We start from the raw sequence: 26,142 nt of genomic DNA, 5'->3' as shown, positions 1-26,142 counted from the left end.
CTGGCAGTTGCACAAACCCTGGTTTGTCTGTCTCCTGCCCACTCGTCCTTAAATCTGGTCCCAACCTCCTCTCCCCGGCCATGAGAGCTTAACCAACCCTTTCTTCCACGGAAGAAAAGGCCGGCACGCAGAGCGCATTGACAGCCGATTGCCCTGGCGCGCCCTGGCGCCGCGTCTTTTAGCTCGACCTTGCTCGCGGAGAGGAAGGAAGAGGGGGTGAAGTCCAGAGCCGCCTCCCGACTGGCAAAGGGGGGGTGGCGGCGGTGGGTGGGGCGTGGGGAGGGGGTCCGAGGCGGAGCCTGAGCTGCTTTGCAGAGCTCTTAAAGAGGTCGCGGCTGGGCCAGCTGGAGATTAAACGGGCACTCCAGCGCCGGGCGCGTTTGGAGAGGTGGTCCATGCGCGCGCGATGCTTGCGGGTTCCCTTGGCCGAGCTGGTAAGTGGCTGCTTGGCGAGCCGAGGCCCGTCTGCCTGGAGCCGGGGGAAGTCCCCAGGAAGGCGGAGAGGCGCCCTCCGCTCCGACTCCCCCACCAACCTCCCCTTGCCTTATTTCCCTTGGCGCTCGCGGGTCCCTCTGGGGCGCGCGCTCGGCTGGCAAAAGAGGCTGCCCGCCGCGTCCTCTCCACCCCGCGGGGTTCCTTTTGCGCACCCCCCTGGCGCCCTCCTTTCCCTTGGCATCGGGTCCAGCCTTCCCTCCCCGGCGGCTTGCCAGCAGAGGGAAGGAGCCTCTTTTCCCCACTGGCATCCTGCGGAGAGGAAACCCCTTTTCCCCCTCCGCTTTGGCCCTCGGAGGAGTCTCTGGGGCATGTGCAGAGCGTCCTTCTTAGTTCTTCTGCCCGCCTGGCCCTGACTTCTCGCATCCGCGTGGATTCTGGGTGGTTAAGCGGTTAAAAATCCTTGTTAGGTGGATTTTATTTTTATTTTTTGGTTAGGGAAGGGGACAAAATTATTCCTAATCGAAGAGGGATGCTAATCCATGGCTCTTCTCTTAAGAACGTTGTGAAAACAGCACCCTGTGGCTTGCCAGATGTCTTGCAACTCTTAGCATCCTCTGCTGGGAAGAGAAGGGTTTGCTGGGAATCATGGCTTAACCAGCAAAAACGTGGCCTGTTTCCTGGCCCTGAATGAGCAAAGTTGGAATTCCCCCCTTGGCCACCCGACTTCATTAATCTTCAGTTGTGTTGATGTTAAACTAGCATAGTTGTAAGGGGAGGGGGAAAATATGATGGAATAGTTTTGTGTTTTCTCTCACTGTCACCTAGTTACAACAGAGCTGGGGTTGTGATGAAATCTACAGGCAGCTAAGAAAGTTGGTTTTGAACAAAGACTTGCAAAATCAAACACTCTGCCTTTCTTTGTTCTTGCTAATCCATTTACCTATTTGGTTGTGGGTGATAGATCCCTTGGCTAAAACCGATCCATTCTTTTATTGCTTTTTAAAAATATAACAAGGTCCTAACTCTGGCGACTTGGGTGGCACACTGAAATCTTTAATAGCTGAAATTTCATAATGTTGTCAATAGTTTATTCAGATGCCTGTTATGACTCGAGGATACTGATCTGTTAAGATCTCAGCTGAATGCATGGATAAGTCATCCCAAAGGGTGCTTTATCCTTGGACTTTCTTGTTGTTTTTTTCCCATTAAATAAATCCTTCGGTTTCCTCACCTGTCAGTTAGAGGTGAGGAAGCTTCTTGGATGAGAAGCGAAATGTTTTCAAAGAGAAAACAAAAAAACCAGGAAAGTCCAGTTGTCTTTTAGAAAACAGCAGTTTTGGGACAAGCAACACCTGGATGAGTGAGCATCTCTGTAAACAATGGAGAAGTCACCTCTGGAATCGCTCACCTGTTTGTCTCTTTGTAGGGCTGTTGTCCCAGAAATCCAAGCCAGATACATGGCTGAAAACTCCTTAAAGGATGCAAGTGCTTGTAAGTATCCAATGGCTCTGAAATTTCCAGAGATCTGCAGGGCCCGTTATTCTATAATGCCTTGTTAAGACCACACTTGGAATATTGCATGTAGTTTTGGTCACCACATAATTTTTAAAAAAATGCTAAGACTCTAGAAAGAGTGCAGAGAAGAGCAACAAAGAGGATTAGGGGACTGGAGGCTAAAACATATGAAGAACAGTTGCAAGAATTGGGTAGGGCTAGTTAGAACCATTGACCAGTGGAACAACTTGCCTCCAGAAGTCGTAAATGCTCCAACATTGGAAGTTTTTAAGAAGAGGTTGGATAACCATTTGTCTGAAGTGGTGTAGGGTTTTCTGCCGAAGCAGCGGGTTGGACTAGACAACCTCCAAGGTCCTCTTCCAGCTCTGTTATTCTATTCTAGTCTAATAGAAGGATTAGGGGAGACATGATAGCAGTATGCCAATATCTCAGGGGGCTGCCTCAAAGAAGAGGGAGTCAAGCTATTCTCCAAAGCACCAGAGGGCAGGACAAGAAGCAATGGGTGGAAACTAATCAAGGAGAGAAGCAACCTGGAACTAAGGAGGAATTTCCTAATAGTGAGAACAATTAACAATTGGAACAGCTTGCCTCCAGAAATTGCAAACGCTCCATCACTAAGGTTTTGAAGAAGAGATTAGACAACCATTTGTCTGAAACGTTACAGGGTTTCCCGCCTGAGCAGGGGGATAGACTAGAAGACCTCCAAGGGCCCTTCCAGCTCTTATTATTCTGTTATCTCTGTTCAGCTGAATCCTGCGTCTGGGTATCCATACGTTTTATCGACACATCTTCTCTCTTGCAGTCCCGCCTGTTCTTCACTCTCGTTGTGTTGTGTGTCAGCGGCATCCTTTACTTCCTGCTGTGCCCACGCCTTTGTAGTTCCCTGTGTTGGCTCAGCTGCCAGCCTAAAGAAAGGAAGGAGGACAGGTTGGCACAGCGTTTTAAAACTGCCCACTTCGAGGGCTACATCAGCGTTCCAGATGGAAAGGTGAGCACAGCCTCAAGATTAGGAACAAAGGCAGTTTGGATGCAACATGGGCTAGGAAGCCCTTGCAACCAAACTCGAGGAACCCCCCCAAAAAACCCAAGATAAATACATTTTGAAATGGCCCTTCATTGCTAATTTTCTCCTGGCAAGATAGGAGATCCATAGGGGAGCAGTTTAAATATGAGACTGCCACACAGATGCATAAGAAAAGCTTTTTGATAACACAGGGGCTCTTATCTGGGTATTAATGCAACCGTTCAGCTACACAAATAGGTGGCCTGAAAAGGCTGTGTGGTGGAGTGCTTGATGTGGCATGTCAGCCAATCACAATAAAGCCTTTTTGGCAAACATCCAGCCAGAAAAAAAAATGTGATGTTCATTGATTATGGTGCTTAATTTCGGCAACTTCAAGATGTGTGGACTTCAACTCCCAGAATTCCCCAGCCAGGGGAATTGTGGGAGCTGAAATCATTCCATCCATCCATCCAATCTTTATATATTTTGTTCCTCTTTCATTATTTTCTTTCTTCTCTTTTTCAATATTAGAAGTAATCCTTTGTTCCCTCTTTCTTTCCTTCCTTCCTTCCTACAAAATTTGAAGTTCATTGGTTATAGCGGCATTGCTTGTATCTTTACAATTTATATTGTTTTATTTGTTCCCTATATGATTTGATTTGCTTATTAGTAACATGTCTATCGCTAAGTATTGTATCTTATGATTCTTGATGAATGTATCTTTTTCTTTTTATGTACACTGAGAGCATATGCACCAAAGAAAAATTCCTCATGTGTCTAATCACACTTGGCCAATAATTCTATTCTATCCTATCCTATCCTATCCTATCCTATCCTATCCTATCCTATCCTATTCCTATTCCTATTCCTATTCCATCCCATTCCTATTCCTATTCCATTGCATTCCTATTCCATTGCATTTCTATTCTATTCTATTCCTATTCCTATTCCATTCCATTCCATTCTTTCTCTGTTCTATTCTATTCTATTCTATTCTATTCTATTCTATTCTATTCTATTCTATTCTATTCTATTCTATTCCAATGTCTATTCTATTCTATTTTACTTTACTTTACTTTTCTTTATCTTTCTTCTCCTGGTTAGCCCCTGGCTCAAGTGCCCTGCCGCCAATGTGCCGTGGTGTCCAGTTCCGGGCAGATGCTGGGCTCCCGTTCGGGGAAAGAGATCGACGCCAAGGAATGCGTCCTGCGCATGAACCAGGCCCCCACCCGGGGCTATGAGGAAGACGTGGGCAGCCGCAGCACCATCCGGGTGGTCTCCCACACCAGCATCCCTTTGCTGCTACGCAACCAGAGCTCCTTCTTCAAGCCATCCTGCGACACCACCTACATCATTTGGGGTCCTCCCCGGCTGATGAACCGGGAGAAGGTCGGGCTGGTCTATCGGACCCTGGCGAAGATCAAGGAGATGTATCCGGCTCTGCGCCTCTACACCCTCACCGAGCAAATGATGTCCCACTGCGACGAGCTCTTCCAACTGGAGACGGGGAAAAACAGGTGAGCAGAAGGCCTTCTCGCTAAGGAAGGAGCAGCAAAGCCTTGGATAGAATTCCCAGCTTCCATTCCTGGTGGAAAACTTGGAAGAAGTTGAGGTTCTCCTTTCCACCAAGAATGGAAGCTGGGACTCCTTAGTAAGGCCACACCTAGAGTCCTGCATCCAGTTTTGGTCAGCACACTGTAAAAAGGATGTTGAGATTCTAGAAAGAGGGCAGAGAAGAGCAACCAGGATGATGAGGGGACTGGAGGATAAAACATACGATAAACGGTTGCAGGAACTGGGTCTGGCTAGTCTAGGGAAGAGAAGGGCCGGGGGAGACAGGATAGCAGTCTTCCAATATTTGAGGGGCTACCCCAAAGAGGAGGGGGGCCATGCTGTCTTCCAAAGCACCTGAAGGCCAGGCAAGGAATAATGGATGGAAACTGACCAAGGAGAGATCCAACCTGGAAATAAGGAGAAACTTTCTGACAGTGAGAACAATCAATCCATGGAACACAAGTTGCCTTCAGAAGTTGTGGGAGCTTCATCACTTGAGACTTTCAAGAAGAGACTGGACTGCCACTTGTCAGAAATGGTGTAGGGTCTCCTGTTTGGGTGGGGGGTTGGATTGGATGACCTACAAGATTCCTTCCAACTCTGTTAATCTGTTAAAGATCCTAGCTGTCCATAATTGTAGACATTTCCTTTTTCTCCAGAAGTCCAACCCCACTCCACCCAAGCAGGAGACCCTACACCATTTCTGACAGGTGGCAGTCCAGTCTCTTCTTGAAAGCTTCCAGCGATGAAGCTCCCACAACTTCTGTTCCACGGGTCGGTTGTTCTCCCTGTCAGTAAATTTCTCCTTATTTCTAGATTGAATCAATCGATTAGAATAGAGTTGGAAGGGACCTTGTAGGTCATCTAGTCCAACCCCCCGCCCAAGCAGGAAACCCTACACCATTTCTGACAGATGGCAGTCCAGTTTCTTCTTCAAAACCTCCAGGGATGAAGCTCCCACCACTTCTGAAGGCAACTCCTGTTCCATTGATTGCTCTCCCTGTCAGAAAATTCCTCCTTATTTCCAGGTTGAATCTCTCCTTGTTCAGTTTCCATCCATTATTCCTTGCCTGGCCTTCCGGTGCTTTGGAAAATAGTTTGACCCTCCCTCTTCTCTGGGGCAGCCCCTCAAATATTGGAAGACTGCTATCATATCTTATGGACAAGGATTTCGGTATATGGAGACCCCCCTCCCCAGAATTTTGGCTCTGGCAGTGCAAGGAAAAACAGTCCCTGCCTACGGAGAGATTACATAGGTAGTCCTCGGCGTACAAGCACAATGGGAAGTTTGCTATGTTTTATAAACGCCACAGTCACTTCTTCATTGGCCCAGATCACAGCACTGACTATGATTAAACAAACCAGGGCTTAGCTCCGTAGGCAAACCCAACAACCAGCGCATCTGCGTTCCTCCTGCCTCAAATCTCAGCATCTTCTCTTTCCGACCCACAGGATGAAATCCGGTTCCTTTCTCAGTACCGGCTGGTTCACCATGGTTTTGGCGATGGAGTTGTGTGAGCAGATTTTTGTCTTCGGTATGGTCAGCGAGAACCATTGCAAGTAAGTAATTTGGAGGTGGTCTTCTGGGCTGGGAAGCAAAAGGAGAAGATGAGACTATCCTTCACTGTGTCCCTTACCTCTTGGGAGGCTACGCTTTTGAGCTCTGGTGGCCAGGGTGGAGAGTTGGAGAACATCTTGGAGATGTTCTCCAAAAAAGGCCACCCCAAAACACCCAGAAGACACAAAGAGGGGGAGGCTGTATCAAAAGGATAAACTCTTCCCCAGGTAAATATCTCTGGAGATTCTCTGTCATCCAGGCCATGTTTTGTCCCAAAGGTGCTTTTTTCAAAAGACAACCAGACCTTCCTTGGAAGACATTTCGCTTCTCATCCAAGAAGCTTCTTCAGTTCTTCAAAAGGCAACTGGACTTTGTTCTTCTTTGAAGACGTTTCACTTCTCATCCAAGAAGCTTCTTCAGTCCTTCAGAAGGCAACTGGACTCTGTTTTTCCTTGAAGACGTTTCACTTCTCATCCAAGAATCTTCTTCAGTTCTTCAGAAGCAACTGGACTTTGTTCTTCCTTGAAGACGTTTTGCTTCTCATCCGAGAAGCTTCTTCTGTTCTGACTGAAGAAGCTTCTTGGATGAGAAGCAAAGAAGCTTCTTGGATGAGAAGCAAAGAAGCTTCTTGGATGAGAAGCAAAGAAGCTTCTTGGATGAGAAGCGAAATGTCTTCGAGGAAAAACAAAGAAAGCCCAGTTGCCTTTTTTGGGGGGAAAAAAAGCACCTTTGGGCCTTCCCCGGGTAAGGATAACCCCCCACCCCCAAAAAACTTTTCTCTCTGAGGCGTCAATCAATCATTTTGTTTTATTAATGGCCAGTTATTTCAGGCTGACTTTGGTGGAATGTGCAGTGTTGCATGTCAGCTCTTAACAGGCTGGTCTATATATAGATATATAGCGGTTTAAACTCGGCTCCTTCGATTGGCAGAGAGAAGAACCAACCTCCGGTGCCTTACCACTATTTTGAGAAGGGGCGACTGGACGAATGCCGGATGTACCAGGTCCACGAACGAGCTGCCCGCGGTGGGCACCGTTTCATCACCGAGAAAGCCATTTTTTCTCGCTGGGCAAAGAAAAGGAACATTATCTTCACTCATCCATCGTGGTCTGATGGGTAGAAGGGGCTTTTTGCGGCCTGGCTGGGCGGAAACTTTTGCCACAGGGCGAAGCTGCAGAAATTACAGTGTTACAGAAAGTTGGAACTCTTGCACCGAGAGCGACGTTCCCCCGTGAACAAAATATCACCGCATCTTCTTCTCTTAGCTCCCTATTTTTTAACGTTCTGTCAAGAGACCGCAAATTGTTTTGTTTTTAATTTTCCTCTGTGTGCCTAGTTTTTTGTGCGGTGATATTTTTTTTTTGCACACAGAAAAGAAGAAAAGAAAAAGGAAACTACTCTTAATGAAAATGGGAGGCCAGGGGTTCAAGGCTTCCTGTTTTGGGGTGGATTCCGGAGGCTTGAATGCAGAAGAAACGGATGTGGATGTTTTTGCGTGTTTGCAAACCCTCCTTTAAACTTTAAATTTTAAATTTGCAACCCACGAAAGCCTTTGAGAGAGAGATGACCTCCTATGTGGAACACTCCTACCCTGCTTTTAATTTGGCCAGGTTTGCAATTCTGGGGGCAGAACCAGAGAAAGGAAATCCAGGTACTTAAAAGTCCAAAAACAAAAAAAAACCCTACTCCGTTGGCGCAAGCACTTTAACTAAACCAGTTTACAATGGTTTGTACAGCTTAGGGAGGCCTAAGGTGGCTTTTTCCATAGTGACACCCCCCATTCCAATGGTCTCTTTACCCCTCACCTAAGCCCAGAGTTCCCAGGATAGGCCGTCCTCCAATTACGACCACATTTGGGAGCGGACTGTCCGTGGCTAAGCAAGGCAGGGGCTTAAAGGGCTTGCTTCTTCCCACCCACCACCAGTCCCCGTGGTTGTAAAGCAAACCATGCAGATGGTAAGTGACTCACTTGGTCGTGGAGCAAAGCCTAGCTTCTCCCTGCTTGGTTGCCCAGCACCCACATTTTGATCCTGGAGGAGGGGCAGGATGCTGTGACGGGGGCATGTTGGCTCCAGGTTTGGCCATCCCTGTTTGGTCGTCTGTGGCAGATGGTTTTGAGGGTAGCGGCCGCAAAAACTGGGGTGGGAATAATTGGAAGAATTTGGTGTGGGGTGTGCAGGGGTTAGAGCAGCATCCTGAAGTCCCTTCAGTGGAGATTCAACTGTGGCTTAAAAATAAATTTTCAATAAATTTGGTTTATTCTTCTGCCTCTTGCTTGTTTTCCTCTTTTTCCCCTTCCCTTTTTCCTTCTTTCCTTCCTTCTTTCCTTCCCCCCTTCCCTGCCCTTCATCTCCTCTCCTTCCTTCCTTATTTTCTTCCCCCCTTCCCTGTCCTTCCTCTCCTCTTTCCTTCCTTCCCTCCCTCCTTCCTACCTTCCCTTTCCCCTTTCTTGCCCCTCATTCTAATTTTAGTTCCATGAAATTGAACTTAAGGCTTGGGGAAGAAGGAGACCAGCTGGGAATCTCTCTCTCTCTCTTTTCTTTATTTCTTCTTTCTCTTTTTCTCTTAACTCTTTCTTTCCTTTCCCAACTCCTCCCTCCCTCTTCCTTCCTTCCTTCCTTCCTTCCTTCCTTCTTTCCTTCCTTCCTCTCTTTTTCTTCCTTCTTTCCTTTCTCTTTCCCACTTTCTCTCGGTTCGTTCCTTCCTTTCTCTTTTTTTCTCTTTTCTTTCTTTCTCTTCTTTGTCTTTCTCTTTCTTTCTTTCTTTCTTTCTTTCTTTCTTTCTTTCTTTCTTTCTTTCTTTCTTTCTTTCTTTCTTTCTTTCTTTTTTCTTTCTTTCTTTCTTTCTTTCTTTCTTTCTTTCTTTCTTTCTTTCTTTCTTTCTTTCTTTCTTTCTTACTAAATTATTTGCTCATTCATTCATTCAACTTGTGTGCTGCCTATCTCAATGCAAGCTGACTCTTTTCTTTCTTTTTCTTTCTTTCTCTCTTGCTCTCTTTTCCTCTTTCTCTCTTTCTCTTTCTTTCCCTTGCCTTTCTGCAAACTGGATTACTCAAGGCATATGTGGGAATCTTCCCTCTGTCTGTGCATGCCTGTGTTTGCACTCATCCGTACTCTTTCTCCACTCACATGGCTTCCTCAGTTCCCCCACTTCCATTCTTGTCTGCCACCAGTCACCAATATCTGTGGATTAGTGCCAAAACCAATAAACCTTTGCACCAAAGGTTTGCTGGGTTTGTTGTGCACATCTGTTTGTATTCCAGTTTTTCGGACAGTTTCAACGGGGCAGAGATAAACCATGGCTTGCTAGCTTATGTTTTGTTAGGTTGGACTTTAGCTGGTTTGCATGCAACAATTTTCACATTCTGAGTGCTTTTTAAACTCAGGATTTCTCTTTTTCTTGTTACAGTTTTCTGGATTTGACCCAAAGGGGCACATTATATTAGCCAGTTCTTATTCCTCCTCCTCTTCCTTTTTTTTTTTTTGCAAAATCTGAATAGTTGCCAGTTGGAAATATATTCCTTATAACTGGCATCAACCACTTCTGAGTCATTAGCTCTCTAGAAATAAAAAACTGAATTAAAAGAATTGCTAAAACTCAGGTCACACCACCGGAATAAACCAGGCAAGGGGATCAGAAGAAAGATTTGATGGGGAAAGGGGACTGCAACTCCCATCATCCTTGACTAAGGCCTCATTTTTGGGAACCTGCCAGGGGCTCCCCAAACTCCTGAATTTTTTTTGGAGGGGGTGGGGAATGCGATGATGAAGAGATTAAAGGTTCCTTTATTTTACTTCCAAGCAGGAATTTATGTTTTGTTCCCTCGTTTCTGGTTTTTAAATCAAACTTGTGAGCCCAGAATTGCTGCATCGGTGGGATGAGAACAGACCATCTTTTGTTGGAGGTTAAAAAGAGACAAAACGAGGCATTCCTTTGGCATTTGAAATTTGTGGAATTTGCAAGCATTGTGTAGTTTGGTCAATCCCTAAAAACAAAATCTGCTATTTGCAAACCTGTGAACAGCAGCCAGCTTCGAGTCTTTGAACCAAGACAATTTTCTAAACAATAGTTTTGTGTGAAACTGCATGTTTACAAGTGTGGGCTATAAATGCCTTTCCTTTCCTTTTTTTTTTAACTAAAAAAAAATCCCAGTCTTATCCCTTGGTAAGCCTATTTTAACCAGCACAGAGATCTGCAAGAAGTGATCCAGGTTTCTATGGCAACTGAATTTGGAAAGAAGAAGAGAGGATATACCAAATCCTTTCTGAACAAGAAAAAAAAAAGCTGCTTTTTAGATGTCTCCAAAAAATTTTTTTCCAACAGTCTTCTAAAGGCAAGTCGTTCCACTGATTAATTACTCAGAATAACAGAGTTGGAAGGGACCTTATAGGTCATCTAGTCCAACCCCCTGCCCAAGCAAATGGCAGTCCAGTCTCTTCTTGAAAGCTTCCTGGGATCAAGCTCCCACAACCTCCAAAGGCAACTTCTGTTTCATGGATTGATTTTTCTCTCTGTCAGGAAATTCCTCCTTATTTCCAGGTTGAATCTCTCCTTGTTCAGTTTCCATCCATTATTTCTTTGGGTGCCTTGGAGAATAGCTTGATCCCTTCCTCTCTGTGGCAGCCCTGGCTGTCACGAAATTTTCTCCTTAGTTCAAGGAGAGAAGCAACCTAGAACTAAAGATAAATTTGCTGGCAGTGAGAACAATTCATCAGTGGAACGACTTGCCTCCAGAACTCGTAAATGCTCCAACACTGGAGGTTTTTAAGAAAAGATTGGATAAGCATTTATCTGAAACAGTATGGAGTTTCCTGCGTGAGCAGGGGTTGGACTAGAAGGCCTCTAAGGATCCTTCCCATTCTGTTATTCTGCCTTGCAAGAAGAACCTTTAAGAAGATCCAGAAAATGCAGTGTTTCAGTTTTAGGAATGTCTAGTAGTTGTAATAACCTAGGAGGCAGTAGTTCTTAACTTACGATGAGTCACTTAACAACCATCTGAAGTTGCGAAGGACTTCTACAGGGTTACTTATAACCCATTTTCTGCCAAAGGATTTCAGTCTTTCAGCCAGAAGAGAAAACCTCCCATGTATGCAACAGGCTGTTAGTCCAGCTTGAATCAGCTCTTTTATTATGAACCACGAGGACTAGAATATTGATCAGTTTAGGGTGAAACGTAGTAGTTTGGATATTGCCTGCTGAAACACCCCTTTTTTTCCCAATCCTTGGGTGGGTGGTTACCTCTGTCTGCAGGGGGATTTGACAATTGAACCAAGAATTTTGAGTCAATCCAAGATATATTGTCCTGTTCCCACAACGTATCTGCATAGAATGCGAAGGATGTGTGTTGGTGTTTTATTTCGATAGCTATAATGTACCTTGAAGATGGCATTTAAATTTCATTGTACGAGGTGCAATGACAATAAAGTCAACTAAATTAGTCTGAAAAGTTCAGGATTGCCAGAGATAGGAAGCAAATAAAATTTCCTAAATAGGTTTTACATCTGCAGACAAATGGTTTCCCTAGTTCAGTGTTTAATATAGGTTATTCTTGACTTGCATCACTAAGCATCCCACGATTCTATGTTTGCTTAGTATTAGCAAATGGGATAATGTGTGTTCAATCAATTAATCAAAATACAGCTGGAAGGGACCTTGGAGGTCTTCTAGTCCAGCCCACTACTCAAGCAGGAGACCCTATACCATTTCAGACAAGGGGCTGTCCAGTCGCTTCTTAAAAACCTTCAGTGATGAAGCCCCCACAACTTCTGAAGGCAACTTCTGTTCCACCGATTAATGACCCCCTCCCCTTTGGGGGCAGCCCCTCAAATACTGGAAGGGCTGCTATTGTGTTATCCTTCTTTAAACAGAATTTGCATTATGGGGTCCCATTTCTGAAACTCCCGTTCCAAGTGGTTAAGTCTTCTCCATCTTTCTCTAGACTAGCCAAACCCAACCCAACTGCAGTCGTTCTTCATACCTTTTCGTCTCCTTTTTTTAAATCTTACATTTAGCATGTGGAGTAATCCCCATCCAGTTTGCTCAAGGCAGGTATGGACAAGCTGTCCAGCCCCAGAAAAAAAAAAAAGAGAGAGAATAGATTTAGAATTCCTGGGTTTAAAAAAACAACAACAACATGTGGATTATTGTGACCTCAGCAAACAGGGCTTGAGATCCGCCTGCTTGGCACACTTTGATATCGATCCATCCCCATCTGCGTCAGCCTGAAATCCTTTTGTCCAACCAGAAAAGAAACAGAAAAAAAGAGAGAGAGAGCCAAAAACCCTGGGAACAAGCTGGCCATTTTCTCGGCACGTTCCCCAGCAGCTGCCATCAACTTGGAAGGCCGGTCCTTGGCATTCTCCTTTTGGAAGCTGCTGAAATTGGATCAGGGCACAGCAGGAGGAGGAGGAGGAGGAGGAAGAAGAAGAAGAAGAGGGAAAGCAGAGAGGGGGAAAAAAAAAGACGCACACTAGGACCCAGAAAATATTCCTGCCTTCCAGATTTTCTCACTGGATGCTCTTGCTACGGTCTTCCTTCCGAGATGCACTGCCCCTAAGACGGGGGTCCAGCTTTGGAGCAGAGGGGGGGAAGGACAGAAGAGAGAGAGAGAGACCCCCTCAACCCCAATTTTTGCTTTCTGGAATTTGGAGCTGGCTCGGAGGCAACCCAAAAATGCCAGCTTGGTCTTTGCCCTTTTAATCCCTCCGCTCCCTGGCACTTGGGTGGCTGGACCAGCGGGTGAGTTAACCCCTCCAGGGCCTTGCCCAGAAGACTGGATTTTTTTTGGTGGGGGGGATCAGGAAGGGAAACCCACCCCCACCCCAGAATCCTGGCATCCATCTACCTGATTTTCTCCCCCCTGTTGGAACAGGAAGTCTCGGGGTAGTCAATCCCCTGTTTTGGGAGCGGTGTGCAGAGGAATGGGTGGAGGAGTTGGAAAGATTTGCAGCTGGAAAAGCCTTTAAAATGCACACAAAACCCCCCCTCAACACCCCACCACTTGCAATGCCCAGAATTCAGAAGAAAAAAAGGGGGCACGCACAGGTTTGCCAAGGCGAGGGAGGGAAGCTGGGTGGATGGCATGACTGAACCAGTTTTGGGGTGAGGAAGGGAGGCGATTCCCAATGATTGGGGTACAGAAGCTGCCCAGATCTTGGGATCGCTCTTTTGGGGCAGGCAGGCAGGCAGGCAGGGGCTTGGCGTTTTGGATGGTGAGGGCTGCCTGGGCATTTCCTGGAAAGCTGAAGGGGCCGGGCAGCCCTCTCCCCGCTTCCGAGAACCAGCGGCTTTGCTTAAAATGGATGCTGGCAGCAGAAAAGGTGTGTGGGGGGGGAGTGTTGGAAAGCTTGGCCTGAGTGATTTGTTCCTCTTGAGCCAAAGGAAGTATTTTCTGTGTCAAGCGGTTGGTTGATTGATCTCCCCCACCCCCCAGTTACAGTCCAATTGAGCAGGGAGAAGAGATTGTAATATTTCTATTTCTATAAGTTCTATTTCTATTATTTCTATTCTATTTCTATTCCTTATTTCTATTCTATTTCTATTACTATTTCTATTTCCTTCCACGCACCCAACCTTCCTTCCTTCCTTTCTTTCTTTTCTTTCTTGCTTCCTTTCTCTTTTTCTCTCCTTCACTCTTTTTTTTCCTCTTTTTCTTTCTTTCTTGTCCTGAATAGTATAGTCTCCTGTTTGAGCAGGAGGTTGCGCTAAAAGACCTCCAAGGTCCCTTTCAACTCTGTTATATAATTTCTGTTACTGTTATTTCTTTCCTTCCTCCCTTCCTCCCTCTTTATTCTTTATTTTCTTTTCTTTCTTTCCTTCCTTCCCTCCCTCTTTCTCTCTGTCTCTCTTTCTTTCCTTCCTTCCCTCCTTCTCTCCCTCTTTCTTTCTTTTCTTCCTTCCTTCCTTTCTTTGCATCCTTCCCTCCCTTTCTTTCTCTCTCTCTCTCCTTCCTTCCCTCTCTCCCTTTCTTTCTTTCTTTTTTCCTCCTTTCCTTCTCTCTCTCTTTCTTTCCTTCCTTTCCTCCCTCTCTCACTTTCTCTCCCTCCCCCCTTTCTTTCCTTCCTTCCTTCCTTCCTTCCTTCCTTCCTTCCTTCCTTCCTTCCTTCCTTCCTTCCTTCCTTCCTTCCTTTTGCTTATAAACCTGGCACTCCTTTTTTAATGGTCCTCCTGACATGCATCCCGGTTATTCCACAGCCCTGCTTGCAAATTCTCTCTTTGGACCCCAGCCATGATGTGAGGCTAAGAGAAACAAAATCCAGACACATGGAAGATCGGTCCGGAAGTCAGAAATGGCGCCGTCGACACGAAGGAAAAGGCCCTGCCAGCTGTGCCCCGGCTTTCATTCAAAGGAGACATCTCGCCATGGTAAGTGAGGGGTGACATCGGGTGTCCTTCCTTTCCTCCAGATTATTTTTTTTCCTTTTGAATATATAAAATATATTCCCAAATCCCCTGCAATTCATACCCAGCTTGGCCTTGGCAGAAAAATGGGGGAAATATCCTCACTTCTATTTGTGACTTAAAATCAAAAAAGAAATATTGTTGCTTTCTTTCTTTCTTTATCAACAAGGCACTTTTATTTCTTGTTTAACAGAGAGGAGACAGAGATTACATAGAGAAATTGGGACAACAAGGTTAATCTAAGCAGATAAGATTATTCTCTCCCTTGGATTTTCTCCTCCCTTGCTAGACCTGTAAGGGTTTCTCCCATGCTTCCCTCCCTCCTTTCTTTTATGGAAAATTCGTCTATTTTTCCAGTCGCTGGCTGGGAGTGGTTTTCAAACAGAAGGATGTGCTTCCATTTGAACCTCAGAAAAAACAAGAAGGGAAAAAAATGGTCTGTTTCTGGGTCGAGATACTTTTAGGTACTTTTGGATAAAGTATTTCGGATTTCCCTGAGTTTTAAATCGTAACTTGGTATTGGGCATCGAAACGATGCTTCTGTACGCTTCATCCTTGGCTGACCGAATTCTTTTTCTGCCATTTTTCAAGTTGGGACTCCCAAAGCCCAATAAATAATATTCGCTGGAAAGGTTTATTAAGATGATGTAATTTAGAACTGAAAGACAAGGAGAAGCTTCAGGTTGCCAGATTGGGAGCTTCCAAGAGGTTGCTTATAAGATGGCATGGCTATAGAAATGGTTTAAATAAATAAGACTGGATCTTGAACAGTGTTTTATGGAGTGATTAAGCTCATCTGTATTCAGTCAGCCTGTAAATAAATGCAAAATACCCTGCCAAAATTCCTTTCAAAGGAATTCCTTTCTTCTTGGACAAAATAAAATGTCCAATAAAATGTTTATTAAGTTTTAATAAAACTTAAAATTTAAGTTCTTCTTATGTGGATGATCAAATAATTGCAAACTTGGTCTTCTTCTTTCCTTTCTCCTTCTCTTTCTCATCTATCCTCTCTTCTTCCTTCTCCTCCATCTTCTTTTCATCTATTTTCTCCTCCTCCTCCTCCTCTTCTCCTTCCTCTTCCCCCTTCCCAGAAGATTCCTAATAGCTAATCCTTTCCAGGGCTGGGGCTGATGGGACGGACTCCAGCTCCTTTGGGGAGGGAGACAGAAAGGGGAGGGATAGAGAAGGGCGGGGCAGGAGAAGAGTCGAAAGCGAAATGCAAAACGAGAGAAGAGAGACATGAACTTGAAAGGCGTTGGCAGGGCCAAAATGGGGCAAAGGACTCTAGCCCCCATCATCCTGTCTTGGAAGGTGAGGTTTTTAGCAGCCCCCCCCCCTCCCCAGAATATAAAGAGTGGGGGGAGGGAATTTCCATCTTTCCAGGACAAAACAAGTCCATTTTCCTGCACAGTTTAACCTGTTGCATACATTCTGTTTAATATTTGCACCTTTGCAAAAAATTTCTTCTTCTTCTTCTTCTTCTTCTTCTTCTTCTTCTTCTTCTTCTTCTTCTTCTTCTTCTTCTTCTTCTTCTTCTTCTTCTTCTTCTTCTTCTTCTTCTTCTTCTTCTTCTTCTTCTTCTTCTTCTTCTCCTCCTCCTCCTCCTCCTCCTCCTCCTCCTCCTCCTTCTCCTCCTTCTTCTCCTTCTTCTCCTTCTTCTCCTCCCCCTCCCCCTCCTCCTGATCCTCCTCCTCCTTCTTCCTAGCATATTTCCGCAGGTGCAGAGTCTGCTTTTTGGATCATTGAATGCCACTTTACACAGTCAGCTGTGTCTCCACAACACAGACCCACAGCTTGCATAACTTTGTTGATGGTATCTTGCCATCTCTGTTTTGGATGCCTTCAAGGTTGCCGGCTATTGACTTCTAGTTGGTAGACTTCTCGTTGGCCATGGTGGGCGGTGCTGTTCTCTGGACGTGTCCATACTAGCAGAGCTGGCCTTCTCCTATCTTCTCTGTAATTGGTGCCACACCAAAATGTTATATCGAACGGTGTCATTTGTGATGTGATCAAGAAGGGGGGTGTCCGGTATCCAACGGAGCCTTTGCATTTCCATGGCATGGGGAGAGCTTTCGGATCCCTGTTGTTGCTGCCCAGCATTCAGTGCCATACTGTGCAACAGGGCGGATGGTTGTCTTGTAGATCTTAGATTTAAGACAGGTTGTGGCATTTGTCTGTCCCGTAACACACCTGGTGAGTTCTCGTCAACGCATCCAGGCTGCCTTCACCCTTGCTCGCACCTTGCCATTGATGTCGCCATTGACTTGGAGGTGGGATCCCAGATACCCCAAAATGTCCACCATCTTTAGGTTTTCTCCACTGATTTGAAGCATTCCGGAAGTGGGGACAGTCTCTTAGGTACTCAAGTTTTCTTGATGTTGAGGCGGAGTCCGAAATGGTTGAGGCAATCATTCCATGTTTGAACTTGCTGCTGTGGTTCGCCTGTGGTCATGGAAGCGAGCATAACATCATGACATCATGCTCTAACAGCGTAGAGCTTAGTCCAGGGTGTGTTCTGCTGTGGGTCATGCGTCATGGTATCCATGACAAATATAAACAGGAGTGGTGAGGGAGAGAGAGAGAGGGAGAGAGAGAGAGAGAGGTAGGAGATAGATAGATGATAGATAAATGATAGATAGATAGATAGATAGATAGATAGATAGATAGATAGATAGATAGATAGATAGATAGATAGATAGATAGATAGATATAGATGGTGTGTGGATGGATGGATGGATGGATGGATGGATGGATGGATGGATAGATGGATAAATAGATAGTGGATGGACATAGAGACATAGAGACAGACAGACAGACAGATATAGTTGGTTTTTGGATGGATGGATAGATGGATAAATAGATGATGGACATAGAGATAGATAGATTGGTATGATAGATGATAGATGATGGATGGATGGGTAGATAAATGATAGAGATACATAGATGATAGATGATAGCTGATAGAGGAGAGAGAGAGAGAGAGAGAGAGAACTTGAGTGGTCAGAGTGATAGAATGAATGAATGAATGAATGAATGAATGAATGAATGAAATAAGGTTTGAACACAACCCTGGAGCTCTTGAGGTGACTTTGTGCCTTTGACTTTAATGCAGGTGCTCAGGTTAGAGTGACTGAATTTCCCACCTAAACTTCGGATACCACAATGAAAAACCACCAGGTAGGAGTTTTTGTGAGAAGGTATTCAGATCCTTCCAACCTGTTCCTGGATGGGCGGTTTAAATGGGAACAATGGTGCAAACTGGGGAGGGGGGAGAAATCCTTTCTCTTTCTTCTTCTTCCCTTCGCCGTTGTTTGCAAAAAAATTTATCTGGCTGAAGGCTACAGGTTGTCTTCGACTTATGACCGACGATTGAGACTGGAAATAATAATAATAATCAGATTGCTCCGATCTTACCAAGAATATCCTAACATTGTTCTGTGTTTATTGGAAGTTCTAGCGAATTTGAGTGCCAAACTTCCATGCTCCAAACAGCTGTTATGAACTAGAAAGGTTTCCCATTCTAATTATTTGGCTACAGGCCAAATAATAATAATAATAATAATAATAATAATAATAATAATAATAATAATAATAATAATAATAATAACTAATAATAATAATAACAATAACAATAATAACAAAAACAATAAACAACAACATAATAATAATAATAATAATAATAATAATAATAATAATAATAATAATAATAATAATAATAATTGTAGAGTTGTAATTGCAGGAATGTCTTTATCTTGGATGGAAACCTCAGAGAAAAGAATGTTTCCAAGCAAATACAACTCAGGCAAACAAAGTTACTCATCTAAAGGAGGATTAGAGAGAGGAAGTAAACATATGTTGGACTTTGACTAGAGATCATTAATTGTGTTAGTTACTATGCTGAACAATAACGAAAGTCAAGCAGAAACCAAAGTTAACCAATGTTGGAGGATAACTAAAAATGTGTATAAATGCAAGATTAGATTCCAATAAAGATCATCATGAATCAGTTGATCATGATCAAACACCTCGACTGCCTCGTCATTAATAATAATAATAATAATAATAATAATAATAATAATAATAATAATAATAATAATAATAATAAATATTTTGGCCAGGGTAGTTAAGCAGTCCAGGTTCCCTCTGTTGAGTGAACTCCTTTTTTTTTCTGCTTCCCCTGAATCCGGCCCTGAAGATTCCTAATAGCCAATCCTTCCCAGGGCTGGGGCTGATGGGACTTGGACTCCAGCTCCTTTGGGGAAGGAGACAGAAAGGGGAGGGATAGAGAAGGGTGAGGCGGGAGAACGGAGCCGAGAGCGAAATGCAAAACGAGAGAAGAGAGCCACGAACTTGAAAGGCGTTGGCAGGGCCAAAATGGGGCAAAGGACTCCATCCCCCATCATCCTTTCTTGGAAGGTGAGGTTTTTAGCAGCCCCCACCCCCTCCCCTCCCCAGAATATAAAGAGTGGGGGGAGGGAATTTCCATCTGCCCAGGACAAAATGGGTCCATTGTCCTGCAAAATTTGACCTTCTGCTTTCATTCTCTTTAATATTTGCGCCTTTGCAAAATTTTCAGGCCTGATTCCGGCCTGCACGGCAGCAACGGGGGGGGGTTATTCTGTCTTTTTTTTTTAATGGGTTTTGTAATCCAGGGAAATGGGGATTTTAAAAAGCCCCTCCTTATAGGGTCCCCCCTCCAAGTTTTGGGATGAAAGGGCTGATGGATCAATTTTGTGTGAATTTCAGCCTCCTCTTTTTATTTTATTTTTATTTTTTTTCACCCCTTCTGGAAAGAAACAACAGGATGAAGATGAAAACTTTTTGTCCTGTTGTTGTTGTTGTTAAACAATGCAAACCTTCCATTGATTTACCATCAAAGTGTGGCTGTATCGCCAGAGGGAGAATGTTTTATTTATAAGCCAAGCAGCGTTTGCCAAAAAAAAACAAAAAAAAAAGCACTCAGGCTAAGAGGAAGGTGGAAGAGGCTAAAGGGAGACAGGATGGCTTGCATCGTAAAGCAGAATTTTGTCCCTTCAAAATACAAAATAAATAAATAAATAAATGCAAAGAAGAAGGGGAGGGGAAAACGTTCAAAATTCAAAATAAATAAATTGCAAAGAGGAAGCGGAGGGGAAAACATGCAAAATTCAAAATAAATAAATTGCAAAGAGGAAGCGGGGAAATGTGGAAAGATAAAAATTAAAAAAAATTGCAAAAAGGAAGGGGAAGGGAAAAACGTGCAAAATTCAAAATAAATAAATTGCAAAAAGGAAGCGGAGGGGAAAATGTGCAAAGATAAAAATAAAAAAATTGCAAAAAGGAAGGGGAAGGGAAAAACGTGCAAAATTCAAAATAAATAAATTGCAAAAAAGGAAGCGGAGGGGAAAATGTGCAAAGATAAAAATAAAAAAAAATTGCAAAAAGGAAGGGGAGGGGAAAAACATGCAAAATTCAAAATAAATGAATTGCAAAGAGGAAGCGGAAGGGACAGCGTGCAACATTCAAAATAAAAATGGCAAAGGATGACCTGGTGGTGACTTTTCCTTTTCTTTTTTTGGGGGGGGGCGGGGTTGTTCCCGCTTCTCTGTCCGCACCCGCAGAGCCCACACGCCATCGTCCTGGTGATTCTCTTCGCCTTGTTTATGCTGCTGATCATTTACAATTCCAACAGCCGCAACGAAGCCCTCCGTTACTCCGCTTTGCAGGCCAAGACCCCGCTGCCCTCCAGCCTCAAGAAGTGGGGGGTGAAAGGCGAATACCTGCCTGTTCCCGGAGGGAAGGTAAGAGGGAGGGATGTTGGGGTGGGTGGGGGTCTCTCCTCTTGGGGCTGGGGGTTGTTGCCCGCCTTCCCCATCGTGGGCAAGGGGCCATCTCGGGCTGATTGGCTTGAAGGCACGTCCCAGGTTCTAGCAAAGACAGAGGGATTTTTCTGTGCAAAGTGTGTCAAGATGCAAACGCGATGAATTTGTCCAGGTTCTGGGTTTCCACAGGGAAGGATGGTGGTTTTTGTATTACGGGGTAGTTTTCCGAAAGGGGCTTCCAACATCTGGATTTTGAAGGGATCAAAGGGCCAAATCCTCCTCCTTCTCTTTCTCCTTCTCTTCTCCTTCTCCTCGTTTCCCTCCATCTCCTCCTCCACTTTCTTCTCATTTCCCTCCATCTTCTCTTCTCCTCCTCCTCTTCCTCCCTTAACTCCTCCTCCTTCTCCCTTTTCATGACTCCTCTTTCTCTATCTTCTCCTTCTCACTCTCCTCCTTTTCTCTTCCTCCCTTTCTACCATTCCTCTTTCTTCTCCTTCTCCTTTTCTCTTCTTCTTTCTATCCTCCCACCATTCCTCTTCCCCCTTCCGTCTTCTTTCTTCCTTACCTCCCTTTTCTCTTTCCCCAATTCTTCCTCCCACTCCTTCTTCCTCTCCACCTCCTTCTGCATTTTCCTTTTCCTCTTCCTCTTCTACTCCTCCTCCTTCTCCCTCCCCCTCTTCTTCAACTCCTCCTTCCCCCTGTTCATCTTCGTCCTCTTCTCCTTCTCCTCCTCCTCCTTTCCCCACTCTCTCGTCTCTTTCTCCCTACTTCTCCCTGATCGTCTGAAGCCAAACCACCTTCTCCCAGTCGCTCCAACCAAGTTGCTTTTCTATCCCAGCCCTTGGGTCAGCATTGCAAGGAGTGTGCCCTCATCACCAGTTCCAGTCACCTCCTGGGCAGCAAACTGGGCAAAACCATCGACCAGTCGGAATGCACCATCCGCATGAATGACGCGCCCACCACGGGCTTCTCGGAGGATGTGGGGAACAAGACCACTTTCCGCGTCGTGGCTCACTCCAGCGCCTTCCGGGTCCTGAAGAGGCCGCAGGAATTCATCAGCAAGACCCCTGAGAACATCTTGATTTTCTGGGGGCCCCCACTCAAGATGCAGAAGAGCATCATCAAACTCATCGAACGAGTCAGCCTCAGTTTTCCCAACATGACGGCCTTCGCAGTTTCTCCCAAGCGCATGCAACAGTTTGACGAATTGTTCCGGAAAGAGACAGGCAAGGACAGGTGAGTCCATTAGGATGGGAGGAAGGTAGGGGTTTGGGGTTTTTTTGCATCCCAAACTGAGAACCTGTGGAACGAGAGAGAGAGAGAGAGAGAGAGAGAGAGAGAGAGAGAGAGAGAGAATGAATATGAATGAATGAATAAATGAATGAATGAATGAATTCTGGGAGGTGTAGTCCACACATCCTTAAACTGCTGACTAGCCACATTGCGCATTGGCGAAAGCCCCTGTGTTTCATTCTTCTGCCGTTGCACGACCCAAAAGGACATTTCAAAAACATTTTCTTTCTTTTTTTCTGCTGGAAATTTCAAAACTATTTTCTTTTTCTGCTGGAAATTTCAGAAACTCTTTCTTTCTTTTTCTGCTGGAAATCTCAAAAGTATTTTCTTTCTTTTTCTGTTGGAAACTTCAAAAGTATTTTCTTTTTTTTTTGGCTGGACATTTCAAAACTCTTTTATTTTAATTTTTTGGGATGGAAATTTCAAAAGTTATAAAGTCCTTTCTTTCTTTTTCTGCTGGAAATCTCGAAAAACATTTCCTTTCTTTTTCTGTTGTTCTCTGCCCTCTCCAGGCAGACTTCGCGGTCCTGGCTGAGCACCGGATGGTTTACCATGGTGATTGCGGTGGAATTGTGCGACAAGCTCCATGTTTACGGGATGGTGCCTCCCAGCTACTGCACGTAAGTAGCCCCTCACCTGGCTTGCAAGCCTGGGGATGGGTGGGGCCCACCTTCTCGACCTCACCTGCCTTTTCTCCTCCTGGCAGTAAGACCCCTCCCCACCGGCTGCCCTACCACTATTACGAGCCCAAAGGACCCGACGAATGCACCACTTATATCCACAACGAGCGCAGCCACAAAGGGAATCATCACCGGTTCATCACCGAGAAACGGGTTTTCGGCAGATGGGCTGACCTCTACAACATCACTTTCTCGCACCCCGAGTGGAATTAGGGCAACGAGGAGACACCCCCCCACAAGTGCCAAAACCAGGATCCTGCGGAGCCCCCCTACCCCACCCTAAATGGTCCTGGACTGCTGAGTATTAAGTTTCCCATCATGCCATAGAGAAGCACCCTGGGGCATTGTGGGAAATTAGAAGTCCAGTGAGCTCACAGCTGGATGGAAGGCCATATCGACCCCTTGCAAAGTTACTTCTAGGTGCAACTCATTATTAAGCGCTCCAAGAGAGATTTTTCTTCCTCTCTCTCTCTCTCTCTTGTTCCTCGACTGCTGAGTGTTAAGTTTCCCATCATGCCACAGAGAAGCCCCTTGGGGCATTGTGGGAAACTAGAAGTCCAGTGAGCTCACACCTGGATGGAAGGCCATATCGACCCCTTGCAAAGTTACTTCTAGGTGCAACTCATTATTAAGCGCTCCAAGAGAGATTTTTCTTCCTCTCTCTCTCTCTCTCTTGTTCCTCGACTGCTGAGTGTTAAGTTTCCCATCATGCCACAGAGAAGCACCTTGGGGCATTGTGGGAAACTAGAAGTCCGATGAGGAAGTCACAGTTGGATGGAAGGCCATCCAAATTGCTTCTAGTTGGATGCTTGGTGGTTGGTAAGTTCTCCAAGAAAAATCCCCCCCCCTCTCTCTAGTTCCTGGACTGCTGTATTAAATTTAAATTAATTTAAAAATTTAAATTAAATTCAGGCCATAGGGGAGTGCCTTGGGGCATTGTGGGAAATTAAAAGTCCGCTGAGCTCACAGTTGGATGGAAGGCCATCTCAACTGCTTGCAAAGTTACTTCTAGGTGCAGCTCATCCAAGAAATGTTTTTTCCTCTCTCTCTGGTTCCTGGACTGCTGTATTAAATTTCCCATCATGCCACAGACAAGCGCCTTGGGGCATTGTGGGAAATTAGAAGTCCGGTGAGCTGACAGATGCATGGAAGCCCATCAAGGTGCTTCTAGTTGGATGCTTTAATGGTTGGTAAGTTCTTCAAGAGAGATTTTCTGGTTCTTCTTTGCTACCTTGTTCAACTTTAGGGGGCTTGATCCTGGTGGCGGAGCCCTCCTGAACTACGGACTCTAACTCCCATCATCCCTAGCCAACTCACTCATGATCTGAGAAGATGATAGTTGAGGGAGGGGGTGGGGGGGCTCCCCATCTGTTTAGCCACCTCTTCCCCCTCTCACTCAACTTCTTTAGTCCTTCCAAAAATGTGGGTTTTTTTGTTTGTTTTTTAGAGGTCAACTGGGTAAAACCTCCCTCGGTGCTTGCCTCTCCTCTGGGGAGGATGGGAGTTGTAATCTTGGAGCATTGAGGAGAGCCAAATGGGGTGGGGGGTGGGTGTGCTGTTTTTTTTCCTTTTCCTATTCTGAAAAGATTTTAAAAATCAAAATTAACAACAACAACAACAAAAGAACAGAGAAGGGAAGAGACGGGCCCTCCAGTGGTCATCCAATCCACCTGGGCCCAGGAAAGGAAGCCCCAACAGTTTCTGAAGGCGTTCCATACCTGCTTCTGGTCCAGCGAAGGGGAAAGGGGTTCCCCAAATCAATAGATTTTTTTTCTTTTTTTTCCTGCTCCGTGATGGGTGCCCGGCACCCAATCACCAAGGCAGCTTATTCAGCCTGGCAGAAAAGCCCTGGCCTCCAAATTGGCCAACTTCCCCCAAAGACCTCACGATTCCAACAAAACCTCAGTTAGCAAAATTCAAATAGAAGAATTGCTCTTCGCGACTCCGAAACCCAAGGGGTCTCTTCCACTCTTGCAATACCCAGCCCTCCATTCCTCTTGCTCAGTTCAGTTCACTTCCACCTGTCGGGTTGCAAGGCCCATTATCCCCAGCTGGAACAGCCAGGTTAAGGGATGCTTTCCCCCATCTCTTCCTTTCTGGAGCCCCTTTCCTCAAAAATTTGGTACCAAAGCAATGGCGGTAAAGAGGTTTTTGCTTGGGATTTTGCACTGTTGCCTTTTCGTTCGTTCTGAGACGGTTGAACTTTTTACCGGCCGGGGACATTCTTAACTGTTAAGGTTGCGATTGGACGCCTTTGATGAATCTTAAACGGCGAAACTTTTATTAAACGTTGACTTGACTAAAATGGTCTTCCCCCTTTTTTTTTTCTTCTTAAATATGGATTTTTTTTTTCAGATGCAGAAGTTCAATGACCGTCATACAAACAAATCCAACCTAAACTTAGAAGAGAAGAAGGGGGGAAAGGAGCAGGGAAAGAGGAAAGAAAGAATGAAGAAAACATAGGGAAGGGAAGGAAGGAAGGAGAGAAAAAAGGAAGAAAGAAGCTTAATATTGAAAGTATTGAGAGTATTTACACCAAGACAAATTCCTGTGTGTCCAATCACACTTGGCCAATAAAGAATTCTATTCTATTCTATTCTATATTCTCTATTCTCTATTCTATTCTTCTATTCTATATTCTCTATTCTATTCTCTATTCTCTATTCTCTTCTCTTCTCTATTCTATTCTCTATTCTATTCTATTCTATATTCTATTCTCTATTCTCTATTCTCTTCTCTTCTATTCTCTATTCTATTCTATATTCTATTCTATATTCTATTCTATTCTATTCTATTCTATATTCTATTCTATATTCTAATCTATATTCTATATTCTATTCTATTCTCTATTCTATTCTATTGTCTATTCTATTGTCTATTCTATTCTATATTCTATATTCTATTCTGTTCTATATTCTATTCTATATTCTATTCTATATTCAATTCTATTCTATATTCTATTCTATATTCTATTCTATTCTATGTTCTATTCTATTCTATATTCTATTCTATGCTATTCTATTCTATATTCTAAAAAAAATGGAAAAGATAATATAATGAAGGAAAAGAAGGGAAGGAAGGAAAGGGAACAAAGAATTACACTTAATATTGAAATGGAAAAGAATATAATGAAGGAAAAAGTATCGGAAGGATTGAAAGAAGAAAGGAAGGAAGGAGAAAGGAACAGAATTTACCCCACTTAATATTGAAATGAAAAAGAGAATATAATGAAGGAAAAAAGTATCGGATTGAAGGAAAGAAGGAATGAGAAGGAGCAAAGAATTACACTTAATATTGAAATGGAAAAGAGAGAATATAATGAAGGAAAATATCTGAAGGATTGAAGGAGGGAAGGAACGAGAAGGTGCAAAGAATTACACTTAATCTTGAAACAAAAGAATATAATGAAGGAAAAGGAAAGAAGTATGAGGGAGGGAGAGAGGGGACTTCAGCTCCCAGAAACCCCCTGGCTGAGGAATTCTGGGAACTGAAGCCCACACCTCTTAAAGCAGCCAAGGCTGAGAAAAAAATCAGCATTATGAACACAACCAAGCTCTGCCTCGCCATGTCAGCCCTGCTCAGCCTGCAAGAAAGACATCAGTTGCTATGGTAGCATTTGGCTATGCGCGGCGATGCTCTCCTGGTCCTTATGGGTGTGTGTGTGAACCGTGATGCTAGTCCCCTTGTGGGAACACAAAGGGTGGGAGAAGAGAACCACAAACTGAGAGTGTCCAAACTCCAGGATTCTGGAGAGGAGGAGAAGGGGGCTCAGCAACCACCAACTAAATGATATCACTTGAACAAAACGGATGGATGGATGGATGAATGAATGCATGCATGCTTTATTGGCCAAGTGTGATTCGACACACAAGGAATTTGTCTTGGTGCAAATGCTCTCACTGT

At 44.5% G+C, this 26,142-nt stretch overlaps 2 protein-coding genes across 5 annotated transcripts; both read left to right on the top strand.

The window, feature by feature from the left end:
• The first annotated feature begins 134 nt into the window (after positions 1-134).
• Positions 135-14,396, top strand: ST6GALNAC4 (ST6 N-acetylgalactosaminide alpha-2,6-sialyltransferase 4). Of its 2 annotated transcripts, none has more exons than XM_087943817.1 (6): positions 135-434; positions 1,862-1,926; positions 2,753-2,938; positions 4,058-4,470; positions 5,960-6,067; positions 6,996-8,330. In XM_087943817.1, the coding sequence occupies exons 2-6, from the start codon at positions 1,915-1,917 to the stop codon at positions 7,183-7,185; spliced, it is 909 nt and encodes a 302-aa protein (XP_087799943.1). In that variant the 5' UTR covers positions 135-434; positions 1,862-1,914; the 3' UTR covers positions 7,186-8,330. The 2 variants fall into 2 exon arrangements, with proteins under 2 accessions (XP_087799943.1, XP_087799944.1); XM_087943818.1 differs by lacking the exon at positions 6,996-8,330 and adding an exon at positions 14,259-14,396 and having other exon boundaries at positions 279-434.
• On the top strand, positions 14,295-24,544 carry ST6GALNAC6 (ST6 N-acetylgalactosaminide alpha-2,6-sialyltransferase 6). 3 transcript variants are annotated; one of them, XM_087943821.1, is made up of 6 exons: positions 14,295-14,429; positions 17,578-17,642; positions 20,171-20,245; positions 21,105-21,502; positions 22,072-22,179; positions 22,266-24,544. In XM_087943821.1, exons 2-6 carry the CDS (start codon positions 17,628-17,630, stop codon positions 22,450-22,452), a joined length of 783 nt encoding a protein of 260 aa, XP_087799947.1. In that variant the 5' UTR covers positions 14,295-14,429; positions 17,578-17,627; the 3' UTR covers positions 22,453-24,544. The 3 variants fall into 3 exon arrangements, with proteins under 3 accessions (XP_087799947.1, XP_087799945.1, XP_087799946.1); XM_087943819.1 differs by having other exon boundaries at positions 20,066-20,245; XM_087943820.1 differs by lacking the exon at positions 14,295-14,429 and adding an exon at positions 15,682-15,776 and having other exon boundaries at positions 20,066-20,245.
• Positions 24,545-26,142: the final 1,598 nt, after the last annotated feature.

The sequence above is a fragment of the Notechis scutatus genome, chromosome 15, assembly GCF_049901735.1.
Source record: "Notechis scutatus isolate UNSWTSFEM ecotype Mainland chromosome 15, rNotScu1.2, whole genome shotgun sequence".
NCBI classification, from domain to species: domain Eukaryota; kingdom Metazoa; phylum Chordata; class Lepidosauria; order Squamata; family Elapidae; genus Notechis; species Notechis scutatus.
Note: the sequence above shows the minus strand (reverse complement) of the source record. Positions and strands in the feature narration are given on the sequence as shown.

What these genes read in the sequence shown, in the direction of transcription:
- ST6GALNAC4 (XM_087943817.1), top strand. An exon ending in CTGGAGACGGGGAAAAACAG is followed by an intron (nt 4,471 to 5,959) that starts GTGAGCAGAAGG and finishes TCCGACCCACAG; the next exon opens with GATGAAATCCGGTTCCTTTC. An exon ending in GTCAGCGAGAACCATTGCAA is followed by an intron (nt 6,068 to 6,995) that starts GTAAGTAATTTG and finishes TTCGATTGGCAG; the next exon opens with AGAGAAGAACCAACCTCCGG.
- ST6GALNAC6 (XM_087943819.1), top strand. An exon ending in TGCCTGTTCCCGGAGGGAAG is followed by an intron (nt 20,246 to 21,104) that starts GTAAGAGGGAGG and finishes TTTCTATCCCAG; the next exon opens with CCCTTGGGTCAGCATTGCAA. An exon ending in GTGCCTCCCAGCTACTGCAC is followed by an intron (nt 22,180 to 22,265) that starts GTAAGTAGCCCC and finishes TCCTCCTGGCAG; the next exon opens with TAAGACCCCTCCCCACCGGC.